This window comes from Diceros bicornis, chromosome 19, assembly GCF_020826845.1.
Source record: "Diceros bicornis minor isolate mBicDic1 chromosome 19, mDicBic1.mat.cur, whole genome shotgun sequence".
Classification (NCBI taxonomy): Eukaryota; Metazoa; Chordata; class Mammalia; order Perissodactyla; family Rhinocerotidae; genus Diceros; species Diceros bicornis.
The window spans coordinates 24,851,664-24,867,912 of record NC_080758.1 but is presented as its reverse complement, the minus strand read 5'-3'; the positions used below and the strand labels follow the sequence as shown (position 1 = coordinate 24,867,912).

The window sequence follows — 16,249 nt, the reverse complement described above, 5'->3', positions numbered from 1 at the left end:
AGACAACATTTTGAAGATCAATAAAGTTTCCTTTTTTTCAGATTAAATAAAGAGAAAGGCAGCATCTCATTGTTTAAAAATGACTTGTAGCTACCTTAGGAAGTAGAAAATTAATGAAAAGCACTGTAGGCTAGTGAAATAAGCTCTGCTTTAGATGAGTCAAGGAAACAAAGAATGTGATGTATCTTCTTAGGACAACCTTAATGCTGAGAAGACATTTAAAAATGTTTCTTGGCAAACTATGACTCTCAAAGGTTATGTGTGTGCTATCTTTAAAGTGATGCTGCACTTTAAAAGAAAAGAACAACTAATATTTCCTAAGGATAGGTCTCCTCTGCCCCAACGTGGTGAAAATTATTTAATCCTGATCTGGAAGCTGAGCCTCTACTGGGAGTCAACTGACAGGCAACCCAGAAGCTGCAGACAAAGGATAGTTAACAAGGGATGTTAAAACCTCAGTGACCCTCCCCTGTGGCAGTCTCTGCTGCACTACATGGGATATGTTCTATTCTTCTCAGTTATTTCTAATTTAGACAAAGGACACTGCCTGGCTTGCAGTGTTTACTCATTGTTGAGTCTTCGGGATTTTCCTATAGCATTATCTCTCCTTTTTATTGAATAACCACCTTCTAGCTTATTTTATCTCCCTTTTATTTTTCAGTTTTAAATGGGGACTAGAAAGTGGCAACCACAATGAAGTTATGAGGCCAGTCCATGCTCAGGGAGGCAGGGGAGAAACTGTCCCTTGTTCACACTGTCCAGAGTTTTCCTGAATCCCGAAGAAGATTTTTAAACCAGCCTTATAAACCCTTAACTTGAACTCCATGACCAATATATACTATACACTATATGCACTGAATACACCACTGTAGATTCATTCAATCAAAATTATTTATTGAGTACCTAATACACACAAGGCACTTTTGGTGCTGAGGTATTATCAATAAACAAGATAGACCAAATCCCTGACTCCTTGGAGTCTAGTTGGCAAGAGACAATGACAAACAGACAAGCATTTTTTCAGAAAGAAGTAAAAGCTAACAGGAGAAATAAAGTAGGGTTAGAGAACAGAAAATGACAGACAAGAGCAGAGCTATCTTAGGTGGGATAAACGGCGAAATCAAAACAATATGTGCATGTGGAAGGCACCATATAAAAATACAAAATAGCTGTGCTTGGGGAGGAATTATGAATGGTTTTATCACTGTTTTAGAACTTCTTATAGAAAACATGAAGTCACATGACGCAGGAATGTAGTTTCGCATTAGCAGATAGCGAAAGTCAAGCAGTTTGTCCTACCCTTCTCTCACCCTCCAAGAGGTAGTTTACATTTTTTTTTAAGTTAGGACTTTTCTTGTTCCTTAGTGATTTACAATTAAATTTGGAACCACATAACTAAATTAACTCCAAGTGGGGATGGGAGTTCAGAAAATATTTGTACTACCTCGATCCAAGCTGCCCGAATGAGAAAGGGTAAGAGGATCAGTCACGTGGTACCTAAGCAACCAAACACATGAAGTTTGGGCTTATACAATACTGCTTTACCAATATTTTTTAGCCGTTCTGCTCCACCCTATTTCTCCTCCAAAATTTCTTCTTATATACAGTACACTGTTGGCATTAAATTTATACTGATTGAAGGCTAGTCTTCAAACACTACATTGTAAACCAGAACTCAAGACACTCAGCATAAACAAAGCTAACATGTACTATATAGAGAGTTTTGTTTTTTTTTTTATGTGAGGAAGATCAGCCTGAGCTAACATCTGATGCCAATCCTCTTCCTTTTTTTGCTGAGAAAGATTGGCCCTGAGCTAACATCTGTGCCCATCTTCCTTTACTTTATATGGGACGCCAACACAGCATCACGACAAGCAGTGCGTTGGTGCACGCCCGGGATCTGAACCGGCGAACGCTGGGCCACCGCAGCGGAGCGCGCACACTTAACTGCTTGCACCACCGGGCCAGCCCCAATATAGAGAGATTTAAAAAATTGTAGTTGTCCAAAATGCCATGTGCCTCCATGCCTTTGTACCTATAGTTTCCTTTGCCAGAAACGCCTTTTGCCCTTTTACTAACTCAGGGGTAGGCAAACTATGGCCCATGGGCCAAATCAAGCCCATTGCCAGTTTGTAAATAAATAGTGTTTGGAACACTGCCATGCTCATTCATTCACCTATTGTCTATGGGTACTTTTGTACTATAACAGCAGAGTTAAGCAGTGGCAACAGAGACCATATAACTTGCAAAGCCTAAAATATTTATTATCTGGTCCTTTACAGAAAAAAAAAATTGCTGAGCCCTGCTCTAACTGAAGTTCCACCTCCCTTCTTTAGGTGTTTCCAGGTCCCTGAGACATTTCACCTACTTTTGATATATCAGTTATTGCTCTGAAAGAATAATTATTTATGGATTTGAAATTAAGGGGAGGGATCAGGACTTACATTTATCTGTATATCCTTGTTGCCTATCACGGTATCTACCACACAGCGCTCAATAAATGCGGGCTGAATAAATCATAGAAAACAAACCTGCATGCTGGACATTTTGATTTGCTTGCAGCTGAGGGGCTCCTGAATTCCCAGGGGTGGTTGCTGTGGTCGAAGGCACCTGACCTTGCATAAAGTTCGGATTGGCCTGTCCTGCTGAGAAGCCAGGTGGGAGGCGTTTAGGCATTCCTTAATAGAAAACAATGAGTAAGGCAGTTACCTAGCAAATTTATACTCTTGCTTAGATGTGGAATGAATAAGGAAGGATGAGCTGCATGAAGTCTCCACTGGCTTAGCTCTCTCTGTCACACTGGTAGGATCTTTAATAATAAGGTTGGGAAAGATGGTTAAAAAAATCAACACAATCTCTTACATGAGCATTGTCAAAATGAAAAAGAAATACTAAAAAATTTACACTTAGAACATGCCAAGGAAAAGATGGCAATCTGCTCCCTAAATGTGATCTGAGGCCACGTCACAGCAAGGTTTAGGGCTCACTTTTCTCTGTAATACAATGGACCCCCAAACTTTACATACTTTAACACAGGCACCAAAGGAATACGCTAAATTCTCTCATAGTCAAACAAATTGATAAGAAACACTACAAAACAAAGAGGTGGGTCCTGATATTAAGGATAGGTGATTTTTTTTCCATTGAGGGAAATGGATGACAATCTCCTTTGTGGAAAATTTCCCCCCAATATTGTGCTTGTCTCTTTGGAAGAGACAGGAGATTAGAAACACTTCACAGGAGCTTCAAAGTGAGGATATATTAAATTTATCATTACACTTTCCCCTCATAAAGTTTGCTGCAATTCTGACAGCTATGGTACCAAAAACTATGCTCTAATGGAATCTTACTAAAGTGTTACTTTCTTTTACAGGAAAGTTTATTTCAGAAAACAAATCTGTAAGGAGAATCTCAGAACCCACTCATTGTTTATAATGTAGGCCTTGATGTGGCCAGATCACCTAGGTGAGCACATCATCTGCTCTATGAAAGCATCAAGACCTAAAGATCACTTAAAAATTTTTTGTATTAGTCCATTTATTTTTTTTAAGGGCCAAATTTTCAATGTCCTGAAAAATGCTTTGTAGACAAATATGCATTTGTCTTTTCGTTAGCAGTGACAAGTCCCCATTTGCAAGCTTCCATTGTAATTAAATCAGCAATCACATTTGCAGGAGGGACTACCCAGCTTCCACTGATCCAGGGCTAGATGCCTAGAACAGTGAAGTTTGGAGCTGAAACATTGCATTTTCTAAAAACTTCTTAGGATTCAAATATTAGAGCCTGCATGTCAGTAAAATTAATTACAAGAGAGTGAAAAGACTGATGAGCAACTTAATTTCACCAGAAACCATGGGAACATGCCTTTGCTATGTTGCGCTAAAGATGTAAGGGTTTTTTCTGGGTAGGCAATGGGTGTCTTTTGGTGGGGGGTATGTTTATTAGATGACAGTATTACTGACACTCTCTATTCCTTACTGAAAAGCTCCAAGCACATTCATGTGCACTAGATCAATGATTAATAAGAATAAATAATAAACATGGAGATGGATAAGTTTTACTGTAATCGTTTTACCTCTCACACATTAAGCTCCATTGCTTTTTCTTCATACAAGAGGCACCTTACAAAATAAATAAATAAATCTCCTTTAGGTATAACTAGTGGAATTCCCTCTCTAAGGAGCAGGCATTGGCATTATAAAACTATAAAAGTCAATGATTTCTGAACTTATTCCCCTTTAATACTTTAATCAAATTTAACAAATACCATGCTTACTATTTTACTAACTAGGATTATCAAAATAGAAAACTAGAAGGGCCTTTTCCCCAATAAGACCCTGCACTTATCTTTTCATTTTTGATCTACTGCATAATCTTAATTTTTTCAACAGCTGAGCAGTTTAAGTTGTTAATAAAATGCGTTTTTCTTCTGGACATTTTAACTACTAGAACAAGATCAAGCAAAAATAATTTGAAGAACAAAATGAACATCTCTATATTGAATTTTACCTGCATTTTTATCCAGAGGGCTAGCTTAAATGTAACCAGTAAGATGCTACATAATGTATCAAGTTAACTAAGTTATATCAAGTGTCACCAATATATCCACAAAACCAAATAATTACATCCTTATTTCACTCCCTCCATTAACTCTAAAAATTGAAGTTCTACTAAGATCTATCTCCAGTACATTTACGAACACAAATCGCTTCAGTGTTCCTCACCTCCTAGGCCTGGATGTAAACTCTGTGGCCCCTGGTTTGGTGGTTGCTGCTGCATCACCATGAAGTTAGGTGGCACGTTTCCCTGTTGAACCAAAGGATTCCGACCCGGAGAGCTGACGGGCTGCTGAAATCCCTGGGGAAGTGGGTTATTTTGAGGTGGCCTTGGTCCCATCTGCTGCTGAGTTTGGTTAACCGTTGGGGAGGATGCAGGGGATCCCTGCTGGAAGGAGGAGGGTGAGGAGGCAGGAGACTTGTTGGTGAGGTGGGGCTGCTGCAGGGGGGTTGGGACCCTGGAGGGCCCTCCCTGCAAGCTCTTCATCTGAGGAGCTGTGAACTGGCCTGGGTTGCTCATCTGAGGAAAGTTTGTATGGGCTTGTGAGGCTTGCTGGCTGCCAAAGGGATATGGAGGGGGAGGGTGGGAAGGTGTCTGTACCGTGGCTAAGGATGGTCTTGCCTGGAGTTGCTGTTGCATTGGGCCAGGCAAGGGAGCCTTCTTCCACCCTTGGTTTGCAGTCATTGTGCCCAGAGAACCCTGGGCTGGAGGAGGCTGAAGAGCTCCGGAAGGCAGCTGGTTCCAGCCTGGAGGAACAGGCACCTGAGTTGGGGCAGTAAACTGGGGTCGAATTCCCTGTGGCTGTTGCTGCTGATGTTGCTGTGGGGGTCTTGCCTGCAGCTGTTGCTGCTGCTGCTGTTGCTGCTGCTGCTGCTGTTGTTGTTGCTGTTGCTGCAGCTGGGGAAAATTAGCTGGGTTCATCTGTCTGTTCACAGGGACAGGCTGCATTGGGTGGTGTGGGGGAGCTAAAGATCCTGAGGGATGACTCTGCTGCTGTATATGGAGCCCAGAGAGGAGTGGATCCATTGCATCTGTTTAAAGACAGTCAACAAAGCAATAATTAACTTCCTGCAACCTAGATCCTAAAGCAGCAGTCTTGACAAGTCTGCAAATATAGAGTAAAATCTGTTAGTACTATTCAATGAAACGTTCATGAGCACCTTCTACGTGCAAAGCAACATACCAAGATGATAGAAAGATGAATCTTGTCTAAAAAGAATATATGGTTCAAAAGTGGATGCAAGAGCTAAACATAAAATGCGGAGAGTGGTATTTTCCAAAGCATATTCTGGGGGACTATGTTCATTAGTGTTATGAGAAAACAAAATAAAACAAAACATAGTCAATTAGGTTTAGGAAAATCCGGACCTAACAACCTTAAACAGGTTTCTTTACTGTAGGACTTTCAGTGCCTCCAATATGTTAATCTGAATCTGAATCTCCAGGAGAAAGGATAAAGTATGATGCATATACCAAATTTAGTTGACAATAGAATTTTTTGTCGTAGAGTATCTTGCAGGACTAAGTAGGCCAAGGAACAGATTTTTAGGAATGCTGGGGTATAACTGATAAGAGAATAATGAGAAATTCTGAAAAGGAAATGATGACTTTTAACTTGAAGAAATTAGGGTAGATTTTGTAAAGAAGGTGGTATTTAAGTTGGGCAGTTAGGAATTTGGCATCAGAGACAGGTGAATTTTGTAATGACCTGTGCAGGGAGTTCTAGCCTCTTTAATCCTCAAAGATTGGAGGTCATTACCTGACTGAGAAGCAGGGCGAGGAGTCCTGGGCTGTAGCTCTGAATTAGGGCCTGGTGGCATCATGGAAGATGACACGTTTCCACCCTGGGGTATCATAACAGCAGCAGGGCTGGTCATCCTTATTAATCCTACAGAAAAAAAAAATCTCTAGAATAGAGGACTGGAATTGGTACAATGTTTTTTAATGAAATATTTCAAGAATATGAAAAGGTATGAAAAATTTCTGTACCCATCACTTTGTTTAAATATTTTGCCCTATCTCCTTCAGATACATACGTAGATACACCAGAAGCCCCCTACTCCTTCCTAATCTCATTCCATTCCCTTCTTTTTTTTTTTGGTGAGGAAGATTGGCCCTGAGCTAACATCTGTTGCCAACGTTCCTCTTTTTGCTTAAGGAAGACTTGCTGAGCTAACATCTGCGCCAATCTTCCTCTACTTTATATATGGGATGCTGCCACGGCATGGCTTGATGAATGGTGTGTAGGTCTGTGCCTGGGATCTGAACCCACAAACCCTGGGCTGCCAAAGCGCAGTGCATGAATTTAACCACTGTGCCACTGGGCCAGCCCCTCTGTTCTCTTCCTTTTATCTTATAACTGGGGTTAACAGTTCCATGCATGCTTTTCTACATATGTAGGTGAACTGTATTGCATTTTTTGTATGCTTTTAATCTTTGTATAAGTGGCACCATACTCTACGTATTCTTCTTCTGTTTCCTTTTTCACTTAATGTTCTTTTTTCACATTCATTCATCTTGACTGCTATAATAGTGCTCCATTTTATGGAACCCATATAGCTATTCTTTTGCTGAGGAATACTAAAGGTGCCCTCCTCCAACTTTTCATTCTTAGAATTTTGCAATGTCATGTATTTGTCATGTATTCTTGTGGACATGTGAGAATGTCTTTAGACTATATACTTAGAATTGCTAGGTTTCAAAGTATAAGCATCTTCAATTTTACTAGATATTGGTAAACTGTTCTCAAAAGTGGTTATACCAATTTATACTCCAACTAGCAGTTTGAAAACTCCCCTTACTCCAAATCTAATTTCTGACACTGTTAGACTTTTTAGGATTCGGCACCTATGTTCACAAGTGAAAACAGCTCATAATTATCCTTTCTTCCTGTTCTTTAATTTTGGCATCAAGATTAAAATAACTTCAAAATGAGTTGTAAAGCATCTTTCCTCTTTTTCTATGCCCTGGAAGAATACGTGTATCTGTTCTTTAAATATTTAGTAAAACTCAACTGTAAAACCATCTGGGCCTGTGGGTTATACTAACTGATTCACAGGGAGACAGATTTTTAATTATTTCAATTTCTTAAGTAGTTACAGATTTTTCAAGTTTTCAACGTCTCATTAAGTTACTTTGGGTTAAATTATATTTTCAAGAAAATTGTTAATTTGCCAATGCTTTAAAATTTATTAGCAGTTATTCATAGGATACTCTTTTTATCCATTCTTTTTTTAAGTTGAGATATAACTCACATACTATAAAATACTCCCTTTTGGGGCTGGCCTTGGGGCGTAGTCGTTAAGTTCACGCGCTCCGCTTTGGTGGCCCAGGGTTTGCAGGTTCAGATCCTGGGTGCGGACCTACACACCGCTCATCAAGCCATACTGTGGCAGCATCCCATATACAAGAAATAGGGGAAGAGGGGCCAGCCCAGTGGCATAGTGGTTAAGTTTGCCTGCTCTGCTTCGGTGGCCCAGGGCTTGCAGGTTTGTATCCCGGGCACAGACCGACACACCGCTTGTCAAGCCATGCTGTGGTGGCATCCCATATAAAGTAGAGGAAGATGGGCATGGATGTTAGCCCAGGGCCAATCTTCCTCAGCAAAAAGAGGAGGATTGGCAACAGATGTTAGTTAGCTCAGGGCTAATCTTCCTTACACACACACACAAAAAATAGAGAAAGACTGGCACAGATGTTAGCTCAGGGATAGTATTCCTCAAGCAAGAGGAAGCTTGGCAACAGATGTTAGCTCAGGGCCAATCTTCATCACCAAAAAAACAAACAAAAAAACCCCAAAAAACAAAAAAAACCCCACCTGTTAAAATGTACACTCTTTTTCATTCTTTACACTGTTTGTGCCTCTCTTTTTTTCTTTACTTGTCTTATCAGGTTCATCAATTTTAGTTGTTTTTTCAAAGAAACATCTTTTGGTTTTGCTGGTCTGGGTCTGTTCTGTTTTTTGTTTTTTTTTAATTTATACTTTACTTATGTCTACTCTTATCTTTATTATTTCCTTCCTTTTAAATTATTACTCTGCTGTTCTTTCTCTCTCTCTCTCTCTTTTTTTTGCTGAGGAAGATTTGCCATGAGCTAACATTTGTTGCCAATATTCCTCTTTTTTCATTTGAAGAAGATTAGCCCTGAGCTAATATCTGTGCCAATCTTCTTCTATTTTGTATGTGGGTCGCCGCCACAGCATGGCTGACAAGTGGTGTAGGTCTGCGCCTGGGATCCAAACCCAGGCTGTGGAAGTGGAGCGCACTGAACTTAACCACTATGCCACAGGGCCAGCCTCTGCTGTTCTTTTTCTCAATTCTTAAGTCAGACACTTAGCTTGTTAATTTTCAGTTGATGTTCTGCTCTAATATAAGTATCTGAGGGTTTAAATTTTCTTCCAAGTGCTGTATTGGCTACATCTCACAAATTTTGATATGTACTACTATTTTCATTATCCCATTCTAAATATTTTCTAGCACGTTTGTATGGTGATGGATGGGAACTAGACTTTTGCCTGTGAACACAATGTAGTCTACACAGAAGTTGAAATATAATGATGTACACCTGAAATTTATATGTTATAAACCAACGTTACCATAATAAAAAATAAATATTTTCTAATGTCCATCATGATTGTTTTTTAAAAAAATCACTGGTTATTTAGAAAATATTTTTAAATTTCTAAAAATATGAGATATTTTGGTTAGGTTTTTTTTGCCACTAATTTAATTACACTGTGGTAAGAGACCACGATCTGTGTGATACTAATATTTGGTATTTACTGAAACTTGCTTTGGGAATAATACATGATCAATTTGTATAAATGTTCCATTTATGCTTAAAAAGATTAAGAATTCTTGAATTATTAGTGCATGGTTTCTATATATATCTATTATATCAAACTATTTTTTTTTTTTTTTTGTGAGGTAGATCAGCCCTGAGCTAACATCCGTGCTAATCCTCCTCTCTTTTTTTGCTGAGGAAGACCAACTCTGAGCTAACATCTATTGCCAATCCTCCTCCTTTTTTTTTTCCCCAAAGCCCCAGTAAGGTAGCTGTATGTCATAGTTGCACATCCTTCTAGTTGCTGTATGTGGGACGTGCCCTCAGCATGGCCGGACAAGCGGTGCATCAGTGCGCACCTGGGATACAAACCCGGGCCGCCAGTAGCAGAGTGCGCGCACGTAACCACTAAGCCACAGGGCCGGCCCTCAAACTATTTTAATTATGTTATTCAAACTTTCAATTCTGTCCATTTTTGCCTCACATATTTTGAAGCTAGGTTATTAAGTATGTACATAAAAGTTTAGCTCTCTTCCTGGTGAATTTTTCCCTTTACCTCACACAGTGGCCCTACTTTTCCTCAGTAATGCTTTTTAGCTTGAAGTCTGTTTTATCTAATAAAATATTGTTATAGCCCCTTTTCTTGATTAATATTTACCTAGATTATTTATGAACTGAGTCTTTATATTTTATGTGTTTCCTGTAAGAGCACATAGCTAAATCTGAGATTATTCTTCAATCTGATTAATCACTTTCTTTTTATCAGTGCTCATAATCCATTTACCTTTACTGTTAATTACTGGTATATTTTTATTTTTTTTTACTCTTTTTACTCTTCTTTTTCTATGCTGTTTTCCTATTTTACTATATTGTTTTCCTATTTTCCCTGAATTTTATTAGATTGATTTTTTTTTCCATTATGCCCTTCCTTTCTACCCCTCCACTACTAGTTTAGAAGTTATAGATTCTACTTCTATTATTTTAGTGATATCTTTAAAATGTCAACAGACATACCTGACAAAGTCTAAAGCCAATATATGATCTTTATTATTTTTAAATAAGTCAATGCTTGTTTAGATTTACCCCATGTTTACCAACTATTTAGCTCACCACTCCTTCTTAGATCTTACTTCTTCCATCTTAGGTTAAATTTTCTTCTTCCTGAAGTACATCCTTGAGCAGTTCAATTAGCAAGGGTCTGTTAATGGTAAATTCTCTTAGTCTCTTTGAAAACGTCTTTACTTCATACCACTCCATAGTATAGCTAGGTTTAAAACTCTAGGCTGTCTGGGCTGGCCCAGTGGCTCAGCGGTTAAGTGCGCTCGCTCTGCTACTGGCGGCCCAGGATTGGATCCTGGGCACACACCGACCCACCGCTTCTCTGGCCATGCTGAGGCCGCGTCCCACATACAGCACTAGAAGGATGTGCAACTATGACATACAACTATCTACTGGGGCTTTGGGGGGGAAAAAAAGGAGGAGGATTGGTAATAGATGTTAGCTCAGAGCCGGTCTTCCTCAGCAAAAAGAGGAGGATTAGCATGGATGTTAGCTCAGGGCTGATCTTCCTCACACAAAAAAATAAATATATAAAATAAAATAAAATTACATTTAAAAAAAAACAAAAACTCTAGGCTGTCAATTATTTTCTCATCACTTGGAAAATATTACTTCAACGTTTCCCGGCTTCCGATGTTGCTGATGAGAATCAGCTGTGGTCTGACAGTCTTTCCTTTGTCAATAATTGGTCTTTTATTTTGAGTTGCTTTTAACATTCTTTGTTTTTCATGTTCTGTAGTTTTCTAATTTTGTGTCTAGATGTGAATTAATTTTTATTTGTAGCACTCAGAACTACTGGGCTTCTGAATCTGAAGACTCATGTCTTTCATCAATTCTGGAAAAATTTCAGCCATTCTCTCTTTGACTATAGTCCCTTCTCAATTTTTTTTTTTTTTTTGTGAGAAAGATCAGCCCTGAGCTAACATCTATGCTAATCCTCCTCTTTTTGCTGAGGAAGACTGGCTCTGAGCTAACGTCTATTGCCAATCCTCCTCCTTTTTTTTCCCTTTTTCTCCCCAAAGCCTCAGTAGATAGTTGTATGTCATAGTTGCACATCCTTCTAGTTGCTGTATGTGGGAAGCCACCTCAGCATGGCCAGAAAAGCGGTGCGTCGGTGCACGCCCAGGATCCAAACCCAGGCCACCAGTAGCGGAGCACATGCACTTAACCGCTAAGCCATGGGGCCGGCCCCCCCTTCTCAATTTCTTGATCTTCTTCTTCTGGAATTCTTTTCAGAAATATGTTAAACCTTTTCATTTTATCCTTCATGTCTCTTGACCTCTTTCATATTTCCATTTCTTTATTTTTTTTCTCTGCTGCATTCTGGGTAATTTCTTCAAATTCACTTTCCATTTCAGCTGTGTCTAATTTGCTGAATGTTATGCACTTTAATAATTCTTAAATTTCTATAAGTTCTGTTTTTATTCCCCCAAATTCTCTGTTTTGACAGTGTCTTATTCTCTTCTTATGATTTTCATCATTTTAAACACCTTGATATTCCTATTATCTAGAATTCTGAAGGAAGGGAGTCTAATCCTAAATTTCATAAATTTGGAGTGTAAGCTCATTTATAGTAAGCTTTAACTATGAGAAGTCTGCAATGGCTGGGGTTGAGAACGTGCCCCTCCAGAGCTTCAACAATTACTACCAGTCTAGAACCACTTAATGACTTAGCTTGGCCGTTCCTGGGTCATTTCAATAATATATTAAATGTCCAACATGCAGGAGGATGAAGACAATTCCACAACCACCATTTCCTCCACCCCCTCCAACTACAGCCCAGGCCAAGAGATGAGTTTTTTATTTGTCTCCCTGTGCCAGAGGGTGAAAATCTTCTAATCTACTTTTCACTGAAAATTCTGGCTTCAAGAGAGATTCTGAATTCTAACTTTCTTCTTTTGTGGACCCAAGACAAGGTTTCATATTTTACCCCTTCCTGGCCATTAAAACTCAAATTCCTTGGCCCCTACAGAATCTCCTCATTTGTTTACTGCTATTTAAATTTTCATCTTCGACTTCTCTTTACCCTGCGGATTTCCCTTACTTTCTTACAAGCTCAGCTGTGCATTAAATGTTATATTTTATCCAGCATTTTTTAAGTGTTTTGTAGTTGGAGAGGGCAGTAAGGTAAATGTTTACCTGTTGAAAATGGATTTGTTTCTAAGGAACCCCACCCTATTTTTCAAAGATGGTAATTAGACAGTAAGAAAGTCCTTAGCAGATAAAGAAGAAACAGGTTTTCATGGTTTAAACTGAGCTTTATATCTCCAGAAATGTTCAAGTACACACTGACTACATGCTTAGTAGTGATACTATAAAATACATTCCAGCACTAGGTGAGAAGTGGACTAGATCCATGGTTCTCGGCTGGGGGCAATTTTGTCCCCTAGGAGACATTTGGCAATGCCTGGAGACACTTTTGGTTGGCACAAATGGGGCAAAGGGGTGGTGGTGCTACTGGCATCTGGTAGTTAGAGGCCAGGCATGCAGTTAAACACCCTACAATGCACAAGGCAACTCCCCACAGCAAAGAATTATCAGCCCAAAACATCAATAGTGATGAAGCTGAGAAGCCATGACTAAATAACTACTATAGTATCCCCACTAATCTTGGGATTCTATAAGGCTATGAAGAAAAAGGCTATGGATTTGGTTTTAATTACAAAAGACTTTTACTTATAAGTTAACTCTCTGTTGCCAATGCTAAGAGAAGAAAGTAGTGCTAAGAATAATTGACAGTCTAAGACATTCTAGATACACAATTCCCAAGTCATTTATGATTGTTTTAGAGGGTAGTTAAGGTCTCTTTCCCTAGAAAAATTTCTCTGCTTAGTTTAACCTAATATTAAATTTTGTTTGCATCCATTGTCCCAGTCGACAACAGAGAAAAACATTCCTAAAGTATGCTTGGCAGTAAAGAAAGATACCTAGGGGTTAAAATGTTACTGCGACTATAGCTCATTACTAATTGATTATTTCTGAAACTTTACATTGTATATATTTGTCACAGTGTCCTGCATTAAATACCAATCTAACCTAACTTCAACCTAAAGCTTTAAGTTTCCTGTGTTGATAATGAACTATATCACTATAATTTACACTCACTTTCCAGATACACTTAGTATATATGCCTGCTATTTGCCACATACTAGCTTAGGAGAGCTTGCAATTAGTGTGTTGATATCAGTTTAACAGAGTCCTAACATTTTAAGGCTGGAAGGGATCTACACGCATTGTTTCCAAGACATAATTAAATACGTTTATAGGCAACTAAGGCCAGTAAATATTAAGTCATTTGTCCAGGAGCTGAGACTAGCACCCAGATTTCCTGACTCTCATCCTAGGTCTATTCATTCTTTCACTAACTATATGCAACTTGGCTAGGCTCTTCCCATTCTTCTTCTGGCCCTGGTTCTTCAGTAGTGGCAATAGTGTCACCAATAATCTCTCATTAAGCTGCCATTAACACCAAATGCTCAGATTTCTGTGGAGAACTATATCTACTTACTCCCTACTATAGGTTCCAGGCTGGGTATTTTACATCTACTATGTGGTACTCCACAACAGCCCAACAGCACAGGTCCTGACATATAATACGAATTCAGTAAATGTTTGCTTCATGGCTCAGGGCTTATCCACCTTCAAGCATGAGCTCAAAATATTGTAGGCATTATTATTTCATTTTACAGGTGAAGAAACTGTTGCTTGTAGAGGTACATGACTAGCTTAAGGTAACTAGTAAATGGCAGTGCCAGGATAAAAACCTAGTTCCAATTCTAAATGGCCAAGTATTCAGCTACAGTTCAGAACAATGGCTTTATAAATTGAGCTTCTCCACTCTGCTGCATTTCTTCAACAGCTACTGTAGTGAGTGGGGAGGTGAATGACTGGGTATAGTATCAGGTGCTTACTCTGCTTCAACCACAGAAGCCATGCTTTTCTGGTTTACTTGATAAAAGGTTCTGCAGCAGAAAAAGTTTGAAAGCCACTAGTGTAGTGAAAAGAGCACTGAACTGGGAGTTAGATCTGTGATATCAGCCTACTGTTACTTGACCCTGGCAAATTGCCTCCTTTCTGTGAGCTCCACAGCTTCCTTAGCTTTAAATGACAGAGCCAACTCAATTCTAATATTCTGTGATTCAAAGAATATTGAATTCAATCACTAAAGAAGAAATTTAAGGATTACTAGAAAAGTTAGCAAATAACTTACAACTCTCTGAAATCCTAAAAACATAAAAACACACATTTCCCCCCATACTTCTACAGATTCCACATAAGCACGCAAGAATTCTCAGCTCACAGATTCTCAGTCTCAGAGAAAGTGGGAGTTGGAAAGCCACATTCTCCATTAAGCTATAAACACCTGAGGGTAGAAAATGTTTTATTCATTTCTATTTCTAACACTTAGCCTAGGTCCTGTCATACAACAAGAACTCAACAGATGTTTGCTGCATGGCTCAATGCTCATCTACCTTTAAGCATGAGCCCAAGATTGCAAAGGCTACATGCTTCATCCTCTGTGACTCCAGCCTCCCAAGAGTGATTCATGTTTTGCTTTCCTGAACCAGTAAACAGAGATGTGCCAGGAACTCCTGCCTATCTTGCAGGACTAAAATGATCATACGTTAGCAATTAAAGCCAAAACAGGAAACTAATAAAATGCCACGCAATTGAGTGGGAGATCTCACCTGGACCACCTGCCATGGGAAATCCTGCCTCCATCCTAACTGAACTTCCGGCTCCCATGGGTCCATTCATTCTCACATCTTGGCTTCGGTTCTGAGCCAAAGCCAGGTTGATAGCACCTTCCCCTAAAAACGACAGACAGGTTATAAAAAGGAAATCATCAGAAGAAGATGCAAATTTTGTTTAAAAACAGGTACGCAAAAGCTTTAGTTTTCTGTATTTCTGAAGAATTATGGTAAGTTTACCACCACAAAAACAGTAGATTCAATATGATATGGGTCTTTCTTCAAACTCATTTGAGTAGGTTTACTTACATGAGGCACAGGAGAACATAATTCTCACAATACAGCAGATAGGCAATCATTAATGATATGTAGCATCAGTAGAGCTTGGAACTCTGAATATTTATTTTCAACCATTTCATCAAGTGTGTGTGTGCACACATGTGTGTGTGCATGTATATGAGAGAGAGAGAAGGAGAAAATGTTCTCAGAAAGTCTCAAAATCCTCGATTATTTTTTAGGAATTTACCATCAGAAGGTAGAGATATAAGTAGGTTTAATGGAGAAAGAACATATGATGACACGGGAACACTGTAATATTTGTAAGCAAAATATAAAGAAATACCTAGCAGAGAAATTCATGCAATGAAGAGTAGATAGGTTGCTACTAATCTACCTCTGAGACATCTGAGACCAATATGTGTATAGGGTTTTTAAAACTTACAAAATTTTATCTCATTTGAACCTACAATAGCCTAGTAGGTAATGTCACCAGAAGTGTTCCAACTCAGTAGACCCTAAACTTAGAAGCAACTTAACTCTTACTTGGTCTAATGATAAAGAGGTGTCTGAAATAAGTTTTAGGGTGCTCCCTGCGCTTAATCCAAAATTTTGACTATTATTACTCTGGAAGACAGCACCACCTTGTGGACAAATAGAAGTATAGCTAGCCTGCCTGAGGCTGCATTCACCAGAGTCCTTCCTTACTGTGGGGTCCTGGTTTAGAGTCAGATGATAAAGCAGGAAGCTAAAGAGGGCACAATAGTTTCCTCTGTCTTGTCACTGATCTAGGTCAGCATTCTGTACTAAGTATTTTAAACAGGCAGGCAGGTTGGTCATAGGGAACAAACATCCTGCCAGTAAGGAATCAATCACCAGGGGCC

At 39.1% G+C, this 16,249-nt stretch overlaps 1 protein-coding gene across 8 annotated transcripts in view; it reads right to left on the bottom strand.

Annotated features, from left to right (window-relative positions):
• NCOA6 (nuclear receptor coactivator 6) overlaps nucleotides 1-16,249 on the bottom strand; it is a 103,921-nt gene that overhangs the window by 29,049 nt on the left and 58,623 nt on the right. For 6 of the 8 annotated variants that reach the window (XM_058562853.1, XM_058562855.1, XM_058562851.1 and 3 more), the window contains 4 exons: nucleotides 15,087-15,209; nucleotides 6,317-6,445; nucleotides 4,725-5,588; nucleotides 2,532-2,678 (listed from right to left, as the gene is read on the bottom strand). In XM_058562853.1, the coding sequence (XP_058418836.1) occupies nucleotides 2,532-2,678; nucleotides 4,725-5,588; nucleotides 6,317-6,445; nucleotides 15,087-15,209 (1,263 nt within the window). The remainder of the gene's footprint in view (nucleotides 1-2,531; nucleotides 2,679-4,724; nucleotides 5,589-6,316; nucleotides 6,446-15,086; nucleotides 15,210-16,249) is intronic. The other 2 variants (XM_058562857.1, XM_058562858.1) reach the window with 2 other exon arrangements.